The sequence below is a fragment of the Drosophila ananassae genome, chromosome 3L (genome assembly GCF_017639315.1).
Source record: "Drosophila ananassae strain 14024-0371.13 chromosome 3L, ASM1763931v2, whole genome shotgun sequence".
NCBI lineage: Eukaryota > Metazoa > Arthropoda > Insecta > Diptera > Drosophilidae > Drosophila > Drosophila ananassae.
This window is the reverse complement of record NC_057929.1, coordinates 2886653-2906392: the sequence shown is the minus strand read 5'-3', so window position 1 is coordinate 2906392 and position 19740 is coordinate 2886653. Positions and strand designations below refer to the sequence as shown.

At 42.0% G+C, this 19740-nt stretch overlaps 5 protein-coding genes across 7 annotated transcripts; 3 read left to right on the top strand and 2 right to left on the bottom strand.

Annotated features, from left to right (window-relative positions):
• The first annotated feature begins 1137 nt into the window (after positions 1-1137).
• Positions 1138-1870, top strand: LOC6495126. Its single transcript, XM_001958961.4, has 2 exons — positions 1138-1413; positions 1465-1870. The coding sequence occupies exons 1-2, from the start codon at positions 1238-1240 to the stop codon at positions 1703-1705; spliced, it is 417 nt and encodes a 138-aa protein (XP_001958997.1). The 5' UTR covers positions 1138-1237; the 3' UTR covers positions 1706-1870.
• A 616-nt stretch (positions 1871-2486) lies between these two features.
• LOC6495506 lies at positions 2487-5218 on the bottom strand. The gene is made up of 2 exons (XM_001958960.3): positions 3521-5218; positions 2487-3468 (listed from the first exon to the last, which is right to left on the bottom strand). The coding sequence occupies exons 1-2, from the start codon at positions 5196-5198 to the stop codon at positions 2774-2776; spliced, it is 2373 nt and encodes a 790-aa protein (XP_001958996.3). The 5' UTR covers positions 5199-5218; the 3' UTR covers positions 2487-2773.
• Positions 5219-5575: 357 nt separating this feature from the next.
• On the top strand, positions 5576-9175 carry LOC6495127 (presequence protease, mitochondrial). 3 transcript variants are annotated; one of them, XM_014907679.3, is made up of 3 exons: positions 5576-5652; positions 5916-6501; positions 6552-9175. In XM_014907679.3, the coding sequence occupies exons 2-3, from the start codon at positions 5924-5926 to the stop codon at positions 9076-9078; spliced, it is 3105 nt and encodes a 1034-aa protein (XP_014763165.1). In that variant the 5' UTR covers positions 5576-5652; positions 5916-5923; the 3' UTR covers positions 9079-9175. The 3 variants fall into 3 exon arrangements, with proteins under 3 accessions (XP_014763165.1, XP_032306369.1, XP_001958995.1); XM_032450478.2 differs by having other exon boundaries at positions 5645-5656; XM_001958959.4 differs by lacking the exon at positions 5576-5652 and having other exon boundaries at positions 5750-6501.
• A 1200-nt stretch (positions 9176-10375) lies between these two features.
• On the top strand, positions 10376-11489 carry LOC123257205 (protein RRNAD1-like). Its single transcript, XM_044715285.1, has 2 exons — positions 10376-11278; positions 11334-11489. The coding sequence occupies exons 1-2, from the start codon at positions 10376-10378 to the stop codon at positions 11487-11489; spliced, it is 1059 nt and encodes a 352-aa protein (XP_044571220.1).
• Positions 11490-12299: 810 nt separating this feature from the next.
• On the bottom strand, positions 12300-13420 carry LOC123257294 (RYamide neuropeptides). The gene is made up of 3 exons (XM_044715871.1): positions 13254-13420; positions 12751-13084; positions 12300-12682 (listed from the first exon to the last, which is right to left on the bottom strand). Exons 1-3 carry the CDS (start codon positions 13393-13395, stop codon positions 12625-12627), a joined length of 534 nt encoding a protein of 177 aa, XP_044571806.1. The 5' UTR covers positions 13396-13420; the 3' UTR covers positions 12300-12624.
• Between the last annotated feature and the right edge of the window lie 6320 nt (positions 13421-19740).

Below are 19740 nucleotides of genomic sequence, written 5' to 3'. Positions count from 1 at the left end.
ATCGACCGACATTTTGTAGTCGAAAGTTTAGCGGTAAGAGGCCATAATAGTCCAGAAGAGGCGTGGTGGACAGTCGATATCTAATGACACTACGGGAAAGGATAATAGAAATACGAATAGAGATAGAATTTTTATATTTATGTCATAAGTCCATGTAATGTTCCTCGGAAAACACATTTTTTAGAGTTAAAATAAACTCAATGTTTCCTTATTAAATATTTATAATTTATAGCTTTTTTTTACTCTGTTTTCATTGATTATTATTTAGTTATTCTTCGTTAGTAACCTTAATAAAAACTGCACTGTCAGTGGCTTCCGATTTGGCCAATCCAGAATATCAAGACATCAAAAAGTTGGCCTAACTTCAATTTGATCAAGCATGACTCTCCACAAATCGAATAATTTGCATGTCGCCTGAAATTCCTCTGACAACTCCAGGCCCCCCACATCCATCCTTTATATAGTAGTAATGGTATACCCGTCCGGGGGTCATCACCATCCCATACCCTTTTGGATTTTGGGTTTGAGAAAGTGTCACCTGTTCGCCGAGGCAAATTGCCAGTTTGCGCCACGAGGCTGGCCCTTTTCCTTCCTGTCCCCGCCAACCGGAAGTCGCATCCTTATAACATTTCATAATGTATGCGCTAATTTATTATCTGTTGGCAAAAGTTGGGCCATAGTTAACCCTTTGACGGGCATGCCATCCATGACTATATGTACTATAGGGATTGCGTGTCGGAGTGACATGTCTGAAACCCAAAAAGAAGGCACTATACCATCACTATACCCATCAAAGGGTTATGGAAGAAAGTCCTGAAACAAAAGTAAAATTTCGGATTCGATTCGAATTAGTTACATTGATAGACAGTCGAAAATCCAGCAGTAGCTTCCCACCCCATGAAACGGACTAATGCACTGGGAGGTCCACTTTGGACAGAGGCTATTTATGTATTAGACAAATTACCAGGTAATATAGTCGGCCGAACATGTAATTGTTCCAATGTTTGGACAATAATTAAAGAGCAAACATCGGAGACCGCTAAAGGACAAACCGGTAATGACACCTCTAATTGGATGACATTAGCACCGAAGTTCCCAAAATGACCCTCAACCTAGTAAGCCTTGTGGGTTAAAAAGCAAAGACCTAGACTGTCATTGGAAATCCGAGAATTGAAACTTCCACAATTCGTAATATATATAGCTTTATAGGAAGCTCCTCATAAAAAAATATATAAAAATGTGTGACGAAAGCACGATCCGGGACTGTGAGCCGACCACCATGCGGCTGCCCTTCAACAGCTACCACATCCATCTGCCCCTCTACATCATGGATATGGTGCGCGTTTTTCAGGACCATCCAAAATACTGCAATGGCATCCAAGAGGAGCATATCCTGGAAATGTTGGAGAAGGAGTAAGTAGCCCAGTTCCTTCTTTCATTCTTTTTGTATCTTACCCATTTTAGGCCATTTGCTTGCGGGGATCTGGAGGCCCAGGTGAAGACCGCCCTGCTAGACCTCACGGCCAAAGGATTCATACGTTTCATCAGCAATGGTTATCGCACCTTGGGACCCATTGCCAAACTGGCCAATGCCCGATCCGTGCGCCACTTCAACATGACCTGGCAACGCATCGCCGAACTGCAAAAGGTCAACTGCCCGAGCCTGGAGGGGTCCCTATCTAGTGGGCACTGCACCCAGCGCTGACCCAACATCGAAAATTGGTGTAGTCTTTTGTTATTTGAGTTGAGTTAACTATTTCGTTTAATGGGTTTTGTTTGCCTTGGCCAGCACACGTCCACTCATCCATAAGAACACTGGGACACACTCCATCTAAATTGTAAATGTCTAGTAAAATTCCAGCAAATCCAATCTCAGGGTGGATATGTATTCCTGATGGTCATTACAGCTATCATTATGTTTCGAGCACATGTCCCGGGGGTCTGCCATCCTTTTGACACTTAACCAGGCTAATTATACTCGGGGGTTGGGCGCCCGCTGAAGGAATGCGCCAGGTGTTGTACCTTCCAAAAAGTGATTCTAATATTACAACGATCCCCGGTTATGATCCATTTGAGGCCTGGGTTCATCCCCCGCCAAACTGTGCCCTGAATGACCCCTGGCCTGGCCCATTACCCTTTTGGCCGGACCGTTTAAATTGTCAACACCAGGACAAAAGCAGGAACTATGGAGGACCTGTCGTCGTCGTCGCCGGCATTGGCCGCATGTGAGCTTACAAAGCAAACACGCATGGGATCCTCGGCAGGTGTTATTTATTGCCTCTCTAATCGTTGCGGCATAATCTATTAGCACCCCGCTGGCGGATCCATCGGCCCGGATCCACAACGGTGTCCTTTGATTTTTTGCTTTTGCACATTAAAGGCAATTATTATTATTGTTTTAGTTCCGAGACAGTTTTGTGTTTGTCATTTGCCGTTTGCTGTTCCGCATAGGTAATTGGACCAGCCCCAAAGAACATCATTTATCATTTAATGTGACATGTGGAATAACTTACTGCCCGAATGCAGTTGATTTATTAGGTTTTCTAATTACGAATTGAACTTAAAAGTGGGGACATACCTCCTAGCTTTTCTAAAAAAAAAGTAAGAAACAAAATAGTGGATAACCTCCTTGCAGCTTTTAAACAAAATTGTCAATATGGCTTTGTGATCAACACAACTTCTTACAAGTCTTAATCCTAACATTTTATCTAATAATATACTTTTCTCTTAAATCTACTGAATTACGCTACAAAAACATATTCCGACGCATGGGTTAATAGTCGTTGTCCAAGATCTCCTGCTCGACGTATCGACGGGTTGGTCCTTCTGCTGGATGGGCATATCCCCTCTTTATCAGGAGTTGCGTCACATCAGAATATTCATTTAAAAAACGAACGAGGAATCCATCGGGAAGTCGGGCAACCAACTTAACATCCATCTCCATATTCAACAACTTGCTCTTCATGAACTCAACTCCCTCAGAGGACATCCGATGATTCATTGAGCGATAAACGCCCTCAATGTGACAGCTAATGGCACGATAGGGCTTTAGTCTTTCGGAATCTGGACAGGGAGCCAAGTGGTGAAGCGGAACAAACTCTGTGTTGCCATAATCAACATAGAATATTTTGTACTCGGCATCCAATTCGTCAACAATCTGGGCGCGATAGTAGCAGCCATCACAGTACAAAGCCAGCACAATGTCTAAAGTGTGCGGCTTATCTTTAAGGCTGCATTTGGTTTCGGGAATGTCATTCTTGTCCCACACCAAAGGTGTGTTTCCGTCTATAAATTGGGCGTACACCTCTGTGGGGCTATTGATGTAAGTAACCTGCATTCGCACCTTGCTGCCAACCTGTTGTGCCACTGGTGCATCAAACTCTGTTTCTGGCAGGGCTCCAGCCACCTGTACATCCTTGGTGGCACCGTGTGGTGCAAACGGTTCATGAACCAAACGACAGCTGTTGCCTAGAAAGATATTAAATTTAAAAAATTATCCTGCTTGATTATTTTGACCCACCTTTGAAGCAACCGTTGAGCTCTGGATCGTAGAATTTGCAAATACGCTGCTCATCAGTGGGATGGTAGCCTAGAAGAGCTTTCAAAGGATCACTGGTGCCCTCTTCAATTTCATTTAGAATAGCCATTTCCTCCTCGGTTGCTTTAAAAGAGGAATGTCGATCTTGTGGTAATGACTCAACTCTTGATTCCTTATCAAAAATTTTGCTAGAATCCTGCGAGCAGTCCCTGTTTGAGGAACCTTTTATAGAATCTTTTGAGGAATGTTCTGAAGAAGCTTTTGTATAATCTTTTGTAGATTCTTCTGAGGAATGTTCAGAATAATCATTAATGTCATCTTTTGAAGTCAAATTATTATTTGAATCGTTTGTGGAATCTTTGGTGGAATCGATTTGAAAACGTAGTTCATTAGTAGACTTTTGGAGATCGACTTGTTTTAAATTTTTGTCCAACAGTTCCACCACCAAATCTATACCGTTGTTATCCAGTATTTTTAGTTCGATATCCTGGTATACAAACTTCGACAACGAGTTTACGTCGCCGTTCGTCAAATGACACTTGACGGCTTCAGCCGGCAGTTGCTTTATGTGCTCCGGAAGCTGGAAGATAGTCTCATTACCCATGAGTCGGATGTGCTCGCCATAATCAATTAAATAAGCCTCGTAGGTGCCGTCCTCGGATGCGGCGTTGATGACCACACGCGGAATGCAACTACTGGAGCAATCATAGACAGCGAAAATGTCACCGTAATCGGGCAGTTGTTCAACCTCCTCAAGAGGAACCTTGCCCTCCAGCAGTTGCTGAATCGGCTTGGAATCGGGACCCCATTTAGCCACAAAGAAGCAATTGTCTGCGATGTTCCGATTCATCACAGTGGCCGTTACAACTTTCTTTTGTGGGAAATCAGTCATATTCTTTCTGATTTCCTCGTAAATTTCATTGCTTGTCCTTTGCCTACCGCCACTAGGAGGTAGAAGGCTTCGTTCACGTGGCTTAATGGGTATCTTGGGAAGTTTTGCAGAAGAAGCCGGTCTTGGGTCGGCTTTGATTGGCGGCATCTTTGGCTGCAGGTTCTCAGGCGGCCCTATCACCCAGCTGGAATGCATGGAGACGACCAGGCTGTCAGAGTGATTTTGGGGGCTTGAGGTCAGATCTCTTTCATCCAAGTCATGTTTTTTCGACAAGTCCACAGCACAGTCCAAGGTCTGTTCGTATGGTTTCTCGATGGAAGCAGCGTCTTCAATGGCACTTCTCTGGGAATGCTTCGCCGCCTCCTCTCTCGTTGACAACACCTGGTGCTTTTCGTCATCCTTCAGCATACCAGGACGATTGAGCTTGATTTGCAGACTCAGTTTTACGGCGTAAGCATTAACGTCGCTGAGGCTGGTCAGCAGGCGGTCGTGCAAAGTGATAAGTCTTCCGTCCACTCGCTCCACCTTTTCCCAACGCTCCGTTAAAAATTTCCGCACTTGTTCCACCTCGCGTTGGTAGGAGAGTAGATTATTCTGCAACTTGTTGATATTCTGGTCGCACAGCGACTTTATAGCCAAAATGTCATCCAATTCCATGTTTGTTTTTGAATATACTGTTTTTGTAATTCCTAAGATGAAAGTTTGAAGAGCTTCCCGGGAAATACAAAATATGGCAGCTTCGGTGCTGCGGAAATGGAAGGATGCCATTAGATGGCAGAGTTGCCAAGTAAGTAAATAATAAATGGCAAGTAAATTATTATTTTTTTTATAATATTGGTACACTTTTTGATCTTTTTTAAATAAATGCAATACAAATTTTAAATAAATGCTTGTTTTATGTCAACACGATCAAATTAAATGTTAGTAGATAATACGGGCGCCAATTTCAAAATCGTTGGCAAACGTTTTACAACACTTAATTTCGATTACCGATTACAAAAAGTTCCAACATAAATCGTTTTGAAAATAAGTCACTTAATTTCTTAAAAGCTTTAAAAAAAAACAATCGCTCTTTTTAGTAAAAGAGTTTACAACAATTTGTCATTCATTATTTTAAAGAGGAATAATCAAAAAACTAATAACCATGTTCCAGTTCCATTGTTTCAAAGGCATATAAGCGACGTTAATTTGACGGACTGTCACACATTTAATATATTTTCGCGTACGTATTTTTTAATATTAAGTTGTATGGTTAAGCAGAATTATTATTTATATTTAAAATATACATAAAATAAAGCATGCTTGGGAACATTGTCAGTCGAATTACATGAAAAATTACTGGTGTACAAAAGTATTATAATAAATGCCGGCTGATGTAATCCCAACAAGTCGCGTGCAGCAATTGTGATAAACTGATAACTGATGCATTCCTAATGTTTACCTAGACTTTTTCGTTAATTCTTTTCGTGTGTTTATAATTTGTAGACACAAAAATGATATCGAAATCCAAATGGCTCAATTTGGCGGTGCGTGGAAGAAGGATCTTGTATCCTCGTCTGGCGATACCGAATAAGTCGGCAAGCTCGTTTCGGGATGCAACCGGAGCTACGCCAAGTGAGGCTGAAAAATCGTCAAATATCCAAGTTAGCGCACCACAAGTTATACCCCAACGGGACTCCAAGTATGCTGAAGGAAAAGTATATCACGGATTCAAGTGCGAACGCATCGAGTACGTTTCCGATTTCGAGCTAACGTCCTATACGTTGCGACATGAGGGCACTGGAACCGAGTTGTGGCACATACACCGCAACGATCCAAACAACGTGTTCTCCATTAATTTCCGAACGACACCCTTTGATTCGACTGGTCTGCCCCACATCTTGGAGCATCTAGCACTGTGCGGATCCAAAAATTATCCAGTTCGCGATCCGTTCTTTAAAATGTTGAATCGATCGGTTGCTACTTTCATGAATGCAATGACTGGTCCAGATTATACTCTTTATCCGTTCTCCACCATGAACGAGGTGGATTTTAGGAATCTGCAAAGAATTTATCTGGATGCCGTATTCAGGTGGGCAACAAATACTCTTGCGATACAAATCTCTAATGTTCTGTTTATAGGCCTAATCTTAAGTATTTGGATTTCCTGCAAGAAGGATGGAGGCTAGAAAACAAGGACCTCAAAGATCGCAAGTCTGAGCTTGTGATTAAGGGAGTGGTTTATAACGAAATGAAGGGAGCCTTCTCGGAAAATTCGCAAGTATTCGGCCAAAATCTGTTAAACAACGTCCTTCCCGACCATACCTATGGCCACATCTCAGGCGGAAATCCACTAGAGATACCCAAACTGACACACACTGATTTAGTTGAGTTTCATAAAAAATACTATCATCCAAGCAACGCCCGAATCTTTTCCTACGGATCTTTCGATCTCTCTAAAACGCTCGAACTCGTGGATAAAGAGTATCTATCTGGTACGCCCTGCATCGACAACTCATACAGCCAGATCCCGCCACAACCGCGCTGGACGCAACCTCGCAATGTGCATATTTCGAGCAGGCTTGATAATATGGGAGCTGCCTACGACCGCCAGAACCAAATTGCAATTGCATTGTTGATGTCTGACATAACCAATATTCAGGAGAGCTTTGAGCTCAATGTCTTGTCTGAGCTACTCATTCGAGGACCCAACTCTGCGTTTTACAAAAGTCTCATAGAACCAAATTTCTCCGGTGGCTACAACCAGAGTACCGGGTACTCTGCGGACACCAAAGATACTTCTTTTATAGTGGGATTACAAGACCTCAGGGTCGAAGACTTCAAAAAGTTCGGAGAACTCTTTGATCAAACGATACACAAGGCGATCGAGGAAGGCTTTCAGCACCAGCATGTCGAGAGCATCCTAAACAATCTTGAGTTGTCGCTGAAACACCAGAGTCCTCATTTCGGCAACTCTTTATTGTTCAACACCACTGCCCTATGGAACCACGATGGAGATGTGGTGAGCAGTCTTCGCGTTTCAGAAATGATAGCTAGTCTGCGAAAGAATCTTCGTAACGATAAGACGTATTTCCAAGACAAAATTAAGAAGTATTTGGCAAATAATACACATAGGCTAACGTTGACAATGTCGCCTGACGAATCCTACGAAGAAAAGTTTAAGGTGGCCGAGTCCGAGATGCTTAAACAAAAAGTTAAAGCACTCAACAAAGAAACGATGAAACAAATATACAACGATGGACTAAAACTGGAAGAGTCTCAAAAAGCTGCAGAGAATACTGATGCATTGCCGTGTCTAACATTGAAAGACGTTAGCGATCCCCCCAAATGGCCAAAATTGAATGTGGAGACCGTTCAAAATGTGTCAACGCAAATATGTACGGTTCCAACCAATGAGATTACATACGTTAAATGCTTATTCAATATAACAGGCCTTAGCCAAGCAGAAACAACACTTGTACCATTATTTTGTAGTGTGATTAACGAAATGGGCACTAGCAAGTATAATTTTCGGGAATTCGATAAAATGATACTCTCGAAAACCGGGGGGATCGACTTTAAGTTCAATGTGGTAGAAAATGTTCAAGACGCTCAGAGTTATCAGCTCTCCGTTATGATGACCACATATGCCCTCGACAAAAATGTTCCGGATATGTTTGGATTGTGCCAAGAGTTATTACAGAATTTCACATTTGCCGATTCGGATCGGTTGCAAATGCTCATCGAAAACTACATTTCCAATATATCTGTTGGAGTGGCTAGTTCGGGACACCTTTATGCCATGGTTGGTGCAACTTCCCTCGTCAGTGACGCCGGAAAACTGAGATCGGTTCTGGCCGGTGTTGATCATATAGAATTCATGAAAACATTTGCCCAAGAATTGAATATGGCGAACCTGCAGGAGACTCTGAAAAAGATTGGACAAAAAATCTTCAACAAAAGCAATATGCGTGTGGCCATCAACTGCTCTGAACCGTACCTACCAAGTGCTTTAAATCATTATAACAAGTTCTTAGAGACAATACCAGCCCTGGAAAAGAAAGACGTCCAACGCAAGATTCAGTTCTTCGATCCAAGCTGCCAACAATATCTTATGAACATACCCGTTAACTACTGTGGTAAGGCCTTCCTAGCTGTCCCATATCTGCACCAGGACCATCCCACATTGCGTGTCTTGGCCAAGTTCATTTCAGCCAAATATCTATTGCCGGTTGTTCGCGAACAAAATGGAGCTTACGGAGCAGGGGCCAAGATCAATTCGGACGGCATTTTCTGCTTTTATAGCTATCGGGACCCCCATTCAACCAAGACTCTCGATGCTTTTGAGCAAACTTACGAGTGGTTGGGCTCAAACGCGGATAAGATTAATCAGCAAGCTGTGTTTGAAGCCAAATTGGGAGTGTTGCAGCAGCTGGACTCGCCGATAGCGCCCGGAAATATTGGCATTGATAACTTTTTGTATAAGGTCTCCCCTGAAATGTTCGTCAATTATCGCACTCGATTGTTAAACATTACTGTTGACGAGTTGAAGTGTGCGATTGAGACATACTTTAAAAATCCTCCGAAGCATTATGGAAAGTGCATTTTGGGCCCGGCCATTGAAGATTTGGATACGCAAACTGGTCACAAATGGAAGATTTCCTCTTAGATTGTAGTAAATTCTAATTTACCTTTTAATGTAAAATCCCTAAACAGATTTAAAAATTGTTATTTTATTTATATTAAAACCAAAAAAAATAATATAATGCCTATGTGTTTTTATGACTCTCGGGGGAATATGCTTGAAGCCATGTTTGAGGAATAACCATGCAGAACAAAATAACTTTTAAAATAAAGCTGAAGAAAGTAAGACAAACTGCTCAATCCAACTTATTACCAACTGTATCATCTTACTTGTTGATGCTGACTAACTTCTGTACCTGTGTATATAGGTTGTATTTAAATTGTTTCTTCGTCGAACGTACGCATGTGTCAGAACATCGTTTGAATCTTCATGATACTTTGAGATAAGAAAGGGGAAGCGCAGACTTTTTATGTGACCCACTTTCTTACCTTTTAACCGCCTCCTCCAGGCGGTGACCACCCCCTGTCGGACTTGCGCGCCTACATCAGTAGGGTGATTAAAAAAAGCATCAAAGTTCTTCGGTTCGTAAGTCACCAACAGACACTAGTCACCATTTTAAAAGTTTGAGTTTGCCCTTAAGAAAATATGAACATTCAACTCTTAAAACAGGTGACATTTAAGTCGATTTTTAATGCGTGACGAAAACATAAGACCTCCTCTGACCCGTGGGGTCCTTTTAAATACCCCCTAAAAGTATCACGTAAAATGTACATTCCCATAATCGATTTATTATACCTCCTTTCCGACGGATGTCCTTTCACATGCGGTCATAAAATCTCTTCCAAGAATTACATCATGTCCCATAAAGTTGTCGTTTACTTATTTTGGGCAACAAAAAGCGAATAAAAGTATTCAAATCATTTGTTTAACATTAGGCAAAATATAAAGGACGAAACTGTGGGCGTGGGTTATGATTTCAGGACTTTAGGATTTTAAAATATATAGTTTTAAGTATTTTCTAACTATATCTCTTTGTCTTATTTCAGAAATGTCTCTACCCAGTTCGTTTTCAAATGCTGAGAGTTATTTTCAGGAAGTATTGGAGTTCCTGAACTCACATTCCTGGATTTATCGAGAAGCCAACACTAGTTGCATACCATCCATCGAAGCAATGCCTTTGGAGTTTAAAAACTATTTCCTCCAAATATCAAATGACAATCTAAATGCATTTCCATTTGTTCATCAAAATGTAGAGGGTTGTCCGCCATTAGTCATGAACTTCCGGCAAAAGCTTAGTCAACTGACTCCCAAAACTTCAAGCCAGTTGCGACAACCTGTTGCCACGAAAACTAAAAACAACAAAGGGGTATCCCATAAGAAAATGCACGAAGTCAATCTACTTGCCGCGCATATCTTCGACCATTGTAGGAACTCCCAGTTATTGGTTGATTTGGGAGCAGGCTTGGGCTATCTCAGTCAATCCCTCCACGAGCTGAATCCGGATTTCTTAATTGTGGGCCTGGAAGCAGCGGAGGATCGGGTGGAAAAGGCCAGGCAGCGGTGTATCCAACACTTGCCACCGGCCGCTTCCAGCTCCATTGCCTACCATCAGCATTTTATCGACAGAGACTCAGGTGGTTATATCGAATCACAAGCTTCTGAGCTTGCGAGAAAAAACAGTTGCCAAGACTTGGAAAAAATGTCAATAATTGGATTACATGCATGTGCCGACCTGAGTGTCACTGCAATGAAATTATTTCTGGAACTGCCGAAGGTACACTGTCTACATATCATGCCCTGCTGCTACCACAAGCTAGAGCTGCAATCTTCCTGCCATGAAGCCAGCGATTCTCATTTGTTTGTTAACTTTCCCTTGAGTTCTGCCCTCCAGAGGTCGGTGGAAACAAGGTCCCAAAAACCTATTCTGAACAGGCCATTTCTTCGGTTGGCCTGCCAAAGGACTAAAGCTCACTGGGGACCGGAGTACACCGAGAAGAAACACGTGGATCACGGTTACAAGATGTACATGCGAGCATTGGCGGAGGTCCTTAGACAACCAAAGGAAACAGTAAAGCCTATTAGAACGGCTGCTTCCTCGTCGTCAAACCCAATTACCTTCTCCGAAATAAAGAGGTTATATCAACTGGAGTCTAGCGAAAGTGGTTTAAACGTGGATTGGATAGACTCGCACCAAGATGCATTCCTTCAATTAAGTGAAAAGTTTCCTGATAACCAAGGACCTCGCTTAGCAGAGGCATTAACTTGCTTGCAGGCATCTTTGCAGGTAAGCCCGCTTATTTTGTTCCTATCTAATAATCCTACTTCTTACCTTTTTCTAGAATCTTTGTGAGAACCTAGTCCTGCTCGATCGCTTGTGCTTTCTGGAGGGGGAGGCAGTCAAGCAAAGCATCCCAGTTTCAGCGCGGTACGAGTCAATATTTGACGACAAAGTATCCTCACGGTGTCATGTTCTTATTGCTGAGAAACTTCCCTAAAAAGGGCATAAACTTTTGTTATATTTAAAGAAATAATTAAATTATAAAAGCACTCAATACACGCCGTTTTATTTGAAAATAAGGCCCAGCTCAGATGAGGGTGGATCCCCTATATCTGTATTGTGACAACATTAATTAAAAACAAATTGAGCTGAGAGGAAAGCGTATGCAGCGTATAAGTACAGGAAGTTGGTAATGAAGGTTTTTTTTGTATATTAATTGTTTACGGAGGCACTTTAAGACGAAGTGCTTTGTTTTTTGCCTATTACCCGTAGCCATAATAGGGGCTGGGTATTATTCAATTTCTTTTAACCTTCTTGTGGTCTGCCGTTGTCGCGAGACTAAGAACCTTTTAAAGTCAGCTCACAAGGTATATGAGGAAGGATAGGTTTCGAAGAATACGAAAGACATATACTCTTTCAGATACTTTAAATATACAAAATAAATAAATGTCTTAACTCTACTCAAACTTCTTTTACCAACAAATACTTAACCAAAAGGGTTCAATCCCTTTCCAGAATCTTCCAGAGAATCATATATGTATAGCCTCCAATGCGACTAGAGGAAGGGTATGATTAGCTTGATCCAATAAGCTTTATTAAAAGTGACTATCTGACTAGTCCATCACCCCCTCGAGAAAGTTAACACAATGTCACCTTGGATTTTAGTAATTAGTAAAGACTCTCCTAGTCCTTTCCCCCAAAAACCATGTGCCAGATTCCAAAATACCTTACATGACTCATGACCGTGCTAAATCCTATTTTTTTTGGACTAATCTTTAAATAAAAATAAGTAAAATAACTAATTTTAATTTCTTTAGAATTTATTGATAAATATTTTTATTTATTTTTTACAGTTTTGTTTATTTACATTTATGTAGAGCATACATATGCATACGAGGAAATAGTCCCATTGACGTCTTAGGTAATTTCTTAACTTTGGAGTTTTTTTTCGGCTTTCTGTAACTTCTCCTGAATATATACTGCTTTTATTTATTTAATTTTTTTTGTGTATACACCTTATATAATATTAAAACTTTTTCCAGCCCCATTAAAAGTTTTAATATCATTCGGTTTTATTATTCAGTGCCAGAGAGCAGTAGCCATAACAAGCCGGGAACCTTATGTCGATAACTTTAGTGGATTCCGATCATATTCAGTGATTGAGGATTATCGTCCGACTTCTGGTCATTACTAGGTTTCAATAAATGGAAAATAAAGCTTATATTTTACCTAGATAGGATCGTAAGTAAGTGACTTACCGATTGCAAAGGTAGTAGGATTTTATGCCAGTGTATATGCAAGACATTGGTAAAGATTTGGTTTGGATTGTATTATTGGAAGTCTCCTTATCCGTTTTCAAACTTTTGCTTAGGGCTTGCATCAGGCTACTCTGCTCGTATGCGGATAACAGTGGTCCATTTCTTTTTCCATATCTAGATCCTAAAAAGAATCTATCATTCCGAGGAACGATTATGAGCCGTCTTGTTTTGGAGCTTCCCATATTGGCTGAACTTCCGGACTCAGAGTTGCCACTAGAGCGTCCATAGCGACTTCCAACAAAAAATGCTGTTCTTTTTTGTAAATGTTTTACGCCTAAACGAAAAAAGGTTATTTTAACAATATTTGAGTTTAGAAAATTACTACATTGTTTCGAAGTCCATATTTAATAAACATATCACCCAATTAACAAAACATGGCGACCGTGACAGGAACCACACTTGTTAAGGTCTCTATTGCTTTGTAACCCTTTTTTTAAACCGACCTGAATAGTTTTCCATAGAATCATAGGATTGATTTGTTGGCTTTGCAATGACGTTATGTAAGAGCACAGAGGTAAAGGTGATCAATATTAAACCAGTGTAAAGTGGATGCGGCTTGGCCGGAAGATGCTTAGATTTCCACATTCTGATGATCTATTGGAACAAAAATCTGAAAATGTTTTAAACGATGATTATAAGCAGTCTACATAAGAAAAAGGATGCGTGACCTATCCCACGAGTTTCACGTATTGGATATCCCCTTCATGACAGGCTATTCCCTCTCCGACTGCCCTTATTTATTTCATACGCACCTGCGATGGGAAATTAAGTCCAGTTCCTCTGTTGGTGGGTTGTATATCTTCACCACTATGCTAATTTCAGAAGGAGAACGACCTGATCCTAAACAGAAGGATTCCAATAAATAGTTTTTGAAGGTCTTGTTTAGTATCTTTTGAAATTTATGAAACTTTCGTCGACACAATGTATATAGGACATTTTTCCTACTAGTGCTAAAAATATATTTTAAAAAGCAAAGTGTTCCTCTATAATATATATTTAAGGGTGTGGTAATATTTATACTTGTGCAGAAGTCTCGACCCATTAGCAACCCCTTTGGGTCCACCGGTGGTTTGGTAGTATGTCATCATGTTTCTGAGATAGGTACCAGATGTCCCAAAGGCGTGGTGGACCCTTAGCGTCGTATGGTTGTGTGTCATACATTGTTTATTTAAATATGTCGGTGCTGGGGAATTTTATATTTTTTCTATACTATATAAATATGTATATTTAACTTTAACATTTTAGAGGACTTTTGTTTTAAAACCTTTAAGGGTATTGGCGTTTCACCTTTGGCTACAGATAGCTTCTCTTTTTATGTTTATATTATTTTATGTAAAATTTTGGAGAAAAAATTCATATGACTACACACACAGGGTCGTGTTGGCCAGAACTCGGCTGAAAGTATTTTTTTTATGCGAGTGGGTTGTGGGTTATAGTAGGTTTTCTCTAGCAAAGTAAAGACAATTGAATAATTGTTTCATTTCCATTACTTTATCTGCTGACAAAGACAAGAAAAACTCGTTTTAATAAACGTCGTTTGGCAACCAAATCCGCATTGATTTCCCCTAAATTGCAATTAGGCAACATCGGTTAATTTCGGAAAGCCATTAGTAACTAGTGGAAGAATTTGGCCAATAAGAAGTAAATGGCGGCTATTGTTCACAACCAAAACAATAAAAGCCTTAATTCCTTGGTTTTGGCTGGGCGGGTCATGACTGAAAAGTTACAAAGCAGAATTGCCACGTAATAACAGCCTACAGATTTGTTATGACGAAATAATTTATAAATTACAATCAACGTAAATATATAGTGTATGGGTCCGGCACAAATTATATAAATAGCTGTCTTCAAACATAAATTCAGTTTCCCTTTAAATTACCAACCGTAATAAATTGGTGCTGCGTTGGGATTGGTTTTCAATTAAAATTTATGGTTTGTAGTCGTGCGCCTTTGATTCGTTTATCGCTCACCATCACAACCATATCGCATGAAATCCAACAAAAGGTATGTCTTAATTTAATATAAACGTAATCGTTTAACAGGACAGGTGTGCGTTGTATTATCAAAATGCTTTAACCGACCTACACACGTCCGAAATATAAATTTTCCTTTCTTTTTTTCAATTTCTTAAAGCTAAACCTTTCCTTAGAGATATCCCTCATCATCAATTCTTTACTAAATGCTGTCGAATTATGTAATAAAAACTAGTCTTAATTTAAATATATTGTTGATTATAATCTAAGGCCTAATGAACTTTATATTTTTTTAAATTCCTCTTGTTTTTAAGTCCCTTCAAAAACAACTAAACTTACTTGATTCAAGTTTAAAGTCTAGTGTAGGCTTACTATCACTGACAGACAAGCTCTCCTGCTTATGATTAAGTAATTATTATTTTAAAAATTCTATACAAATTTGGCGGCTCCTTTCTCGCCACCCCCATCTTTCATTAAAACCTGTCCACTGTTATTGACGTCAACCAATTTTCGTCTTCCTTTAGCTAGAAATGTTCACCATCAGCAATGGACCTTCAAGAATATTTTCATGCCCACCACTCCCTCAAGATGGAAGATGTTTTTTTAATTTAAACCATTTTCCCAAAGTATTTCGAATTTAAGATGCTGGTATGGGCTTTCTTAGTTTTTAATCCTTTGAATCCTTAGCGATAAATGCCTTGGATCTTAAAAGGCTAGCACGTGTTGAAATTTAATTTAATAAAGACTAACCAATTGGACAAAGACTAACTCTTAAGATGGATGTTTCTGGATCGAACAATGTGTCCTTCAGTGAACAACTTATTGTCAATGTGATGAAACTGAAACAGTTTCTGTAAATTCTGTAAAAACATCACTTGCTTGTCAATTGCCCACGCAATTCCATTTGAGTCCTGTAGCCCTGTCCATCATACAATCCTTTAGTCTGCCAATAATTGGCCGCATTTATAATTTATCAAGTTATCGCAGAGGCCACAGTTCATTAGTGGTTCCAAAGGATGTCGTCGCCTTTTTACACCAGCAGAAAAATAAAACAATGATACTTGGTACACCGGATACTCCTACAGTTGACTTTTCAATACGTCAGCAAACAAAGTGATCAACATTTTATTGGACTTTTCCAATCATCCCACATTTGCTGTTGACCTTTGTGTATGCCAATTAGTATTTATCAACTTTAGATAGATTGTGATATTGATAATCGAGATATTGATTTTTATTGGCCATTCAAGTAAGATTTGTTAAGCAAAGAAGTCATCAAAAGTTTAGTACCAGCCCACAATTGGTTTTCCATTCCCAGCCAGCCATTGCCCGAAGCCAATCGACCCGAAATGTGCTCCAGATGGGTTATGGTTTACGAGCTCAGCAGATAGGAGAGCTTGTCCAGCGCCTGGATTCGAGTGTCGGGTGAAGTGTCCAAGTCGAACCGCGTCACGTTCATTTTGTTGAATCTCTGCAGCAGCAGCGTGGGCGGCAGCATGGGCCACAGCCGCCTTGGATGCTGCCAGTCTTTGCTGGATGGCCTCCGAACGCTGGATAGTGGCTGCAGCTTGAGACTTTTGCTTAAGGATCACGGCTTGAGTTTGCTTTTCCGTGGCAATACGTTGCTGATTCAACACATTCTCCTTAGCCACATTCAAATGCCGTTGGGCAATAAGGACGTTAACGGCAGCCTGTTTAGCACTGGATATGGCATTGGCCACTTCCCCAGGACTGGGACCATATCCTAGAGGCTTATGCCCACCATTCCAGTCGTTAAAACCTGGGTTCCAACGACCGCCGTTGAAAAACTGCGGGCTCTTAGCTCCGGCCCAGGGAAAGGATTCATCGGGAATGAGACTTCTCTTGGGAAGAGTCTTAGAATCCGAGTCACCCCAAGCTCCAACTGCCAGGACTATCAATAGAACTGGCAGAAGAATATTGGCTGAGTCGCTTGCCGAAAAGAAATGCATTTTACCGACGAAAAGTAACTTCTGTTCAGCTTTCTTAGTCAAGGCATTAGTATTTATACTAGGCGGTGGGCGAAGTAAAACTAGTTTGTGATGCAATTTTTTGCAAAAAAAAACTTTCGTTGGCTCAGTTTATTAAAAATAATCACCTTTAATAACAGGAAATGAAGGGCAGCTTTCGTTTTATCAAATTAAATTTTGGACAAGCCAGTTAGTCTAGACTCTAGACTCTGATAATAATGGTGATCGATTTACTTGTAAAACTGACGTGCTGTTTGGGTGAACATTGTAACGAACAGTCATGGCGCGAGAATCCTGTACTGACAAATTCGGGTGAGACGGGAGGTGCACGCTGTCGCCGGCCTAGACCTCGTCGGCTAGTGGGTGGGTCCCTCTAAAACTCCTCTCTCTCCCTACAGGATCCCTGCTGTCCATCATAGAATCTCGAATTTGATCGAACGCGTGCCTCGCCTGTCGAACAGCGCAGGCTTACCAATCCACTCTCTCAAAAACTTTCGGCCCGCAAGCGGTCCAAGGTAGCCCCCTGGATCGATCAGGTGACGGCATGGCGGCTGCAAATCAGACTCGGCTGTACTTTCTTAGCACATTATAAACATTTTATTACTTCTAATCCACATTCTAATCCACCCTTAACTCCTAACCTTACAATCTTAACCTAACTGCTAAACTTCATTCGATATCTCTTAAAACTAGGGTATAGGTACTAAATTACAACAAAACTTCAATCAAAATCTCTTAAATCTGAGGCATAGGAACTAAATTACAGCGAAACTTCAATATTCAAACATTAGAGAATCTTAATTGCAACAATTTGGCAATAAAACCCGTAAAGAGAAGGTTGGATGTCTTCACACCCGCTAACCTGCACGCCCGCGTGAGAAAATTCGCGTGAGGGACGTGGGATGGAATCGGGGTTCCGGCCCCTGAGCTTGGGAGCGACGAGATGACTTATTTGCTTATACTGATTCAGACTACCGCTGTAGACTCAACGCGTGGATCATGCCCGAGCTTGGGATTCTCCAAAGGATGCAGACGGCAACGAATGATTCTACCTCGGGGAAATTTAACTATGTTTTCTCACTCACCACTTCGTCCTGTTGTTGCGATGATGAAAGCGCTTTCCTCATGCCACCTGTAGGGGAGTGGTACAAAATTTAAGGGTCGCCAGATGCTTCCCGATATTCTTAAGACTAACAAGGAAAGAGTCTCTACGTCATCGCCTGCTCCTGGATCTGCCTTCTACTTCGGAGCAATCGCCGAACGCGAGTGGATTGCGGGCAGCAACAACAGTCTACGGCAATTTCACCACGAAGTCTGCTTTCTCCTCTATAGCTCTGCCAGCTCCTATGCTCCGTATTCGGGCGCACTTGCGCCGGCTCTTTCTAGAAACTCCTCTTTCAGAGCACGCGGTTGCCCGAAGTCCTCTCCGAGGGTTAGGTCAAAACCGCCTGCGTCGCTGGGATCGCCTCTTTGGTTCCTTCTTTTCGCTCCTTCGGTTGCTCCTGCGCGCTTCCTAATGCGGCGCAGCTCCCGCCGCGCTTGTGCCGGGCACGTGCCGCCCTCCTTCTCCTCGCTTTCGCTGGGGCCCACGGAGACAGCTACTCCAAGTTTCACTGCCCGTGGAGCACACCAATACGCCCACTCAGCCTTGATATTCGCCGAGTTCCTAAGCAAAACACCATCAAAATTTCCACCTAACCTCACTAACCAAGCTACACTCACCTAAGCGGGTTATTCCCGAGCTCTGCCACTAAAACTGTCTCGCTTTGTGCCCAACCGACGCTCTTCGCTGCGGATCGCCGTGCTCCAGATTCGGAGTCTGTATTCTCGGGTCCGTGTTCCTTCGAGTCCGCTTCGCACCGTTGCTGTCTTTTTGTTTTCCTCAATATCGCCTCGAATACCTTCGGTGTCGCCGGTTCACGTGGAAAAGAACGCAAGCTTCACGCCGCCATTCGGACCTACCTCACACCGGTTCGATCGTACATGATCCCCCCTGTCGCTGGGCTGCCAACTCCTGTAACTTTACCCCTATCGATATTTTTCGGCGTTGCCACCTCGACCATCTCTGCCTGCCTCTGTTACAGAATAGCCCCCTCTCAAGAGCTGGCTTAGGATCGCCATGGATCCTACACAGCTCAAACACAGAGGCAGGATTCACTGCCGTAAGTCCTTCGCATGGTACACTCCAACCAATCGTCCTTGCCTATCCTCTACCTCATAGGTCGCCTTGCCGGTCCTCTTTCTTATCCTAGCTTTGACATACTTAGGACCGAGTTTGGAACTATACCCAGTTGCAAAGTTACTCTGCTTAAAATTCCTACGGAAGACCTCTTGCCCATTCTGAAACTCAATGTCCCTCGCACGTGTATTGTACCGCCTCTCGTTCCTTTCGCCCTGCATCTCCAAAGCCTTCTGAGCTTGCTTACGAGCTATGTCCATGGAATCCTCCCTCGAGAGCAAAACACTCCTATCCTCCAGCAGACCTAATGCCCTCAACAGCTTGTACGAGCCTCCGGAACCCATAAACTGCTGTCCAAAAACTAGGTAGTACGGAGAAGCTCCTGTTCCCGAATGAACAGCTGTCCTCAGGGCGCAACAAATTTCGCTAAGCTGCTCATCCCAGTTCTTCTGATCTGTTTTCACGTAGGACCGAATCGCTGCTATCACGGATCTGTTCACCCGCTCTGACGCGTTCGCCTGCGGCGAATGTACCGCTGTGAAGACCTGCATTACTCGGTTCTCCCGCATCAAACCTCTAAACGCCTCCCCTTTGAATTGCGTCCCATTGTCCGACACTACCGTCTCCGGCACGCCAAACATATGGAACAGCTCCTGCTTCATATACTTGACCACTATATCAGCCGACAACTTCTTCACCGCCTTCAGAAAAACGAACTTGGTGTGGTGATCTAACACAATGAATATGCCCACATTTCCTGACCGTGACCTCGGGTATGGTCCCAGAAAAT